We start from the raw sequence: 6,000 nt of genomic DNA on the forward strand, positions 1-6,000 counted from the left end.
GCTGCATCGACTGGCTTCGGCGTGCGCTTGCTCTACGCGTGGCCGCGTGTGGGTGCGGCGTACCCGGCTACCGGCGGGTTCGACGAGCCGGCGATGGGGGGGCTGGGGCTGAGGGCAGCAGGCGCAGGTCGGGGCAGGGGCCGAGGGCTGCGGGCGCTCGCCGGCCGGCTGAGGCCGGGCGCTGGCCGGGGCGCAGGTCGGGGCAAAGGGCCGGGGCCGCGCGCTGGCCGGGGCGGCGGAGGCCTGGAGCTGGCCTACGGGGAGCCGGCGGCGGGGACGAGGAAGATCAGGGGCGGCAGAGCTCCGGTGGTCGGTGGAGATGCGGAGAGGGAGAGCACAGCTTGTGCGGCGGCCATGGGTGGGGTGCGGGAGCGGGACTGGGGAGCAGTGGCGTGGGGGTTGGGATGGGGATGGATTGGCTGTAGGGTTTTCTTCGTGGGCTGGGCTAAATGTGTGCTGGGCCAAATTGTTAAATTTAGTTCTTCTCGGTTAACCGAGGTAAAGAACCGAAAGAACCGCTATATTTCGGTTCTCAGAAGGTGGGAACTGAACTTAGAACCGAACTTATCGGTTCCGATTCTCGGTTATTTCGGTTCGGTTCTCGGTCTTCGGTTAAATTTGCCCAAGCCGACTTATATGTGCTCAGCCCAGCAACAACCCCTACCCTTCTTAGAAGGTGGCACCGCGGTCGTGGGACCTCCTGAGCCTCACGGCCGCACACGCACAATTATGCGTGAAAAAATTGCGTTACTTGGTGATGCATGTTCGTGGGACCTCCTGAGGTTCGTCAATTTTTTTCTTTATTTTTTAGACGGGCCACCGCACAGTGCGTAGATCTAGCCCCGGGTCGCCAGATCCAGCCTCCAAAACGCCGGATCCACAGCCCAGGCTGCCGACGCCTCCTTCGTGCTTTGTACCGACACTTTTTTTATTGTTTTATTTTAATTAGATGAACTTTACTACAATTCAAATAAACAATTTTTGTGAGAAAAAATTTGAAAGCTAAATGAACAGTATTTGCGTCGTCAAAATCCTAACTAGAATTGGACAAGGAGATCTCGATCACAATACTCAAGGCACAAATCGCTACAATGCATCATGCTTGCATTTTGAGTGGAGAGGCAAGTGGTCGAAGAATTAACACCATCAATATATATATGCCAGCAGCCAGCCAACTTTATTTATTAAATAAATAAAAGGTCACCTTAATAAAAATTAAAAAAGAGAGAGAAAGAAAAGAAAGAGAAGAGAGCTCAACTCAACTGCTTGTATCCGCAGAGATACAGAGTTCGTGAATGAAACAGGCACCACTATATATAGGATAGATAGGATAGGTAGGAGTAGGATTGAACTTGGAGGCGAGGCGAGGCGAGAGCAATATGTATAGAATAATAAGTGAAGGACGTACGAAACTAAACAAGGACTGGAGCAGGCGGAGTCGTGGGCGCCGCCGCCACCGGCCGGGGCGCCGGAGACGACGACGACGACGTTGCCGGTGGCTTGCCCCGGCCCATGGTGAAGCCGCGCGTGCCGTCAGGCATCCTGGGGCCCTGGGGAGGAGGCTGCCTGGGGCTGAAGGGGCACTTGGCCTGCTGCTGCTGCCTGCTGCTGGGGCTGGACGGGCACTGCTTGTGCTGCTGCCTCGGGCTGGATGGGTCGAAATGGCCGACCATGCCGGCCGGAGCGGACTGCGGGCTGTGCGGCGCCGTCACGTGAAGCTTCCCTCGTCCTCTCGCCCACCCTGCTGCTGCTTTCTGCTGCTTGCTCCCCCCATTGATGATCTGGTGATCATCCTGCTGCTGATGATGAGGCTCAGTAGGTGGTGAGTTATTATCCGCCGTCGGGGAGTCGGAGGACGACATCTGGGAGTGCGGCGAGTCGTCGTCGGAGCCCACAAAGTGGTCGAAATCCGGGCGCTTCAGCCTCATCACGGACTTGGGCTGAAAAATCAAGCAAGCAATGCATTGCAGTTAACAACTCATCATCTATCATCACAAGCTATTAAGCTAAGCTAATAACAAGAGCTCACCGAGCGCCTGAGCACTGTGCGGACACGGAGGCCTTTCCTCCAGTTGCGTTCATCGTTGAGCTTCTCCACCGCTTTCTCAGCTTGCTGTGAGGTCTCGTACTCCACCAGTGCGTGCATCTTATTGCTCACTAGTGTGTGTGTGTCCGACTTGGAAGCAGCCCTCGCCGTGCTAGGCTCCTGCGGATGGCAGATCTTGATGTTCTTCACGCTGATATATATAGCAAATATATATAATACTGTTAGTTTAATTTGCATTGTGGTCGACTCAGAGGCCGGCGCGTTTTCAGAATCAGAAATCGATCGATTGTTTCGTCGTCTGCATGCCTGACCTTCCGACGACACCAAAGATCTTCTCGAGGCTGTTTCTTGAGGAGTCGTCCGGCAGATTTTCTGCTATGATCATGCGAGACTGCATCCAAGCATCAGGAGCTAGCTAGCTAGGAGAGATATAGGGAATTTATTAAAATGCAATCAATACCAATCTCGAAGATTGACCGACCTGAAGCTCTTCCTTGTGCTTCTCAGTGAATGGCTGCCTGCGCCGGACTTTCTTGCCGTCATCGCTGACAATCTGCACGTACATCATCATGTATATGTATGCATGGAATGAACATGTTCAGCAGCAGAACAAGTAAGAACGACGAAATAAGAGATGAACAATAATGCAAGCATGCATCTCGATCGATCATCTGTATGTTAGTTGCTTACAAGCTTTGTGGAGGTGCGAAGAGCCTTCACCAGCATCTGGTTGGTTGCCCCGAGGGACTTGATCTTCTTCCAGGACGCGATCACCGACAAGGGAACTGCAAATTGCATTGCATTGCACTGCTTATTATTTTATATGGATAGGCACTGATTAATTAATTAATAATCCATCCATCTGCTTAATTATTTATTGGGACAGACACACAGATTACCGTACCGTAGCCTTCTGTGTCTTTGTTCATGATCTTGAGCAAGAACTCGTTGGCCACCAGATTGATGTCGCTGAACTGGTACTCGACCTGCTTGACAATCTTGTGCGTCACGTCGGCGGTGGCGCCGGTCCCCTTGGCCTGCGCGCCGCTGTTGCTCCCGGCGGCAGCGGCGGCGGCGGCGGCGAACTTGGCGTGCGCGAAGTGGTCCGGCATGAAGAAGACGGGCTCGTGATCGTGGAAGAAGCTCCAGTCGGCCTGCATCTGCATGAAGGGCGAGTAGTAGCCTCCCGCCGGCGCCGACATGGGGCTCGCCATGGGGCTGGCGGCGTTGGGCGACATGGGCACGAACTCGGGCGCGTGCACGTTGAACTTGAACGGCGTCGCCGGTGCTGACGACGACACTGCAGCCAGTACTGGTCTGTCGCCGCCGTCTGCTTCCTCGGAATTAGTATTGTTGGTCCCCTTCTTGGAATTGGTGGTGGTGCACTTGACGTCGCTGCTCTCCTGCGCCATGGCGATGGTACGGTGGCGGCTGATTAGTTCACCGACCGATCGGCGTGCAGGGGTTGGGGAAGACGGCGATTTATACTAACAAGAAGAAAGTAGCTTGGATGGATGGGCAGCCGCAGCGTCCAAAGATCGGAGACCACCAGACCACTCGTTGTTTGTGAAGCCAGAGCGTTTTCCTCGCATCGCATGCAGGCATGTCATCGTCTCGTCCGTCCGTTGACGCTCCCTGCCTTACCGACCCTTACATGTAGGCCCAATGCAACCAGTACCTCTTTGTTTGCTTCACCATCTTTCTTTAGGCCACGGGCTTGGGCCATGTTTATTATACTAGGCGACACTCACTTTAATTTAGGCCCAAAACATTTAGTAATTATTGGCTCCTTTTTTTGGAGGACTGTCATCCATCGTAATCTTGAAAGGAAAAATCCAAGGTGCGTATGCCTGCGCTGCTGCGCACGACCGCACGACCTTGATGGCCTGCTGCGGTCTGCGAGAGGATGGTGGGCTACTGCGGTCCACACATTTTTTTTTCTTTTGGTCACACTTAAAAATGCAATAATTTTGTTATGGAGTATCCTTTTTCCATTTTGTTTGCACCATTATTTTTCTTATGAGAATATCTTCAATATATATATATATATATTTGGGAGTATATTTTCAGTGTTGCTACTGAAGCATCCAACTTCTTGTTGTGTTGCTGGAGCGTTCAACTTGCTGTTGTTGCTGTTGAAGCACGCCTAAGTTGTTGTTATGTTACTGGGCACCCATGTTGCTGCTAAGCACTCATGTAGCAACTTTAATATATACATAAAAACAACTTCTTTGATACTAATCATACTGTTACATATAATTTGCTACTAAAGTAAGAACATTCAAAATATGCATATGGAGTCTAGTTTTGTTCATATTTTCGCGTAGAGCACAAATGTAGAAGCGGAATTTTAAACGGACACTCCTTTGAAAAATTATAGAATTTTAAAGTATGTACCTCAAAATGGAATAACTCCGCATGCACGCATACAGACTAGATCGCACGCTTTTCATTGCTTAGAGCATCTCTAACAGATTACTCATACTTCATACCTTAAATATTCTCTCTCTCTCTCTCTTCATTACCAATAGCTACTTTTATTTTTTTAGGTAATGGTTGCTGCAGCATTACCAAAATTCAATCACCAATAATAGGGTAGAGGGGAAATCCCCTTTATTTAGGTGAGAGAGAGAGGTGTGTTTTGGTGATTACCAAAAACTTATAGGTAATGGGGATCGAATTGGTAATATGTTGAAGCACCTCCATCACCAAAATATCAATTTTTTGATATTGGGGAGATGGATGAGTAATTTGTTGGAGATGCTCTTACGACCCGTAGCGCTCCATCTCGAAACTCCATGCATGTCATAGAAAATGAAAAGACTAAATTCAACAGCGAACAAGCTAAGGTTGAGATGTCAGACATACACAATGATGAGCATGTGACGGGGAGTCGGGGACAGACAGCAAACAGGACTGTTATTGTTAGGCACCACTATCAGATACTCCCTCCGTATTGGTAAAAAAAGTCGTTTTGGACATGTTTTGAGTCAAACATTGGGAATATAAATCATCAATAACTTTTAAATTATTGAGTTTGCAAATGTGAAAATTATATGAATAGATTTGTCCTGAAAAATATTTTCATAAAAATATATATATCTCACTTTTCTATAAATATTTTTATAATAACAAGGATTTCATAAAAATATACATATCTCACTTTTCTATAAATATTTTTATAATAACAAGGGGTCAAAGTTATGTTTTGGAGACCGTACCGTTGTCCTAAATGACTTCTTTTAGCAGCATGGAGGGAGTATATATAGACACATGATCTGACCGAGAGTTAGTTGACTTGACTTTGTGAGATTGTTAGTTTCTCACTCTTCAGTTATGAAGATCGTACTCAAGTGAAGGGTAATCAGCATTCAGCAGTAGTGCTGGATGAACTGCTTGCTAGGTGGTCCAAAGTGTTGGATGAATTGCTGGGGTCTAGCTTGTCTTGAATTAATAAGAGGATTAATAAGAGCAACAACTGCCAGCAACTATCTAACCTAACCCAGTAAAGATGTGGCCAGACTGAACCGAAGCATATATTATTGTATTGGTTCAGTCAATGTGACTTGTAATACTTATGAGTTTATTTGGAATAATGAATATTTCTCTTCGTGTCTTCCACTTATTATTCAACAAAGTGGTGGAGATGGATCGAGTAGGATAAGATGCCAAGTAGCCTATTCCTTTTTTTTTCAAAGATATAAGGACAAACCTTTATTCTATTCTTACTAATGAGAGTACTAATAGGAGTCCATTGTAGCATAATCCCCTGGAGTGAGAAGAGCAGAAAAGCTTTGACAAGGAGAGGAAAATAAAGCTGCTAATACTACTTGCTAACTAGAGAGATTGTGAGGAAGAAAACAAAAGGATCGGAATATATCATATAGTAGTAGGACGTTTGAGCAGGGGCCGCATGCATGGGATGATGGATCGGCGTTTGGCTTTTGTTTTCC

At 47.9% G+C, this 6,000-nt stretch overlaps 1 protein-coding gene across 1 annotated transcript; it reads right to left on the reverse strand.

Moving 5' to 3' along the window:
• Positions 1–1,126: 1,126 nt before the first annotated feature.
• Positions 1,127–3,613, reverse strand: LOC120659177 (la-related protein 6C-like). Its single transcript, XM_039937229.1, has 6 exons — positions 2,952–3,613; positions 2,738–2,832; positions 2,529–2,600; positions 2,359–2,438; positions 2,030–2,237; positions 1,127–1,940 (listed from the first exon to the last, which is right to left on the reverse strand). Exons 1-6 carry the CDS (start codon positions 3,457–3,459, stop codon positions 1,413–1,415), a joined length of 1,491 nt encoding a protein of 496 aa, XP_039793163.1. The 5' UTR covers positions 3,460–3,613; the 3' UTR covers positions 1,127–1,412.
• Between the last annotated feature and the right edge of the window lie 2,387 nt (positions 3,614–6,000).

The sequence above is a fragment of the Panicum virgatum genome, chromosome 2N, assembly GCF_016808335.1.
Source record: "Panicum virgatum strain AP13 chromosome 2N, P.virgatum_v5, whole genome shotgun sequence".
In the NCBI taxonomy this organism is placed as follows: domain Eukaryota; kingdom Viridiplantae; phylum Streptophyta; class Magnoliopsida; order Poales; family Poaceae; genus Panicum; species Panicum virgatum.

Excerpts from the sequence above, each read along its gene's own strand:
- LOC120659177 (XM_039937229.1), bottom strand. The coding sequence starts at position 3,459 with ATGGCGCAGGAGAGCAGCGACGTCAAGTGCACCACCACCAATTCCAAG. Across the intron at positions 2,439-2,528 it reads AGCACAAGGAAGAGCTTCAG|TCTCGCATGATCATAGCAGA; the intron begins GTCGGTCAATCT and ends GCTTGGATGCAG. Across the intron at positions 1,941-2,029 it reads GCACAGTGCTCAGGCGCTCG|CCCAAGTCCGTGATGAGGCT; the intron begins GTGAGCTCTTGT and ends TTGATTTTTCAG.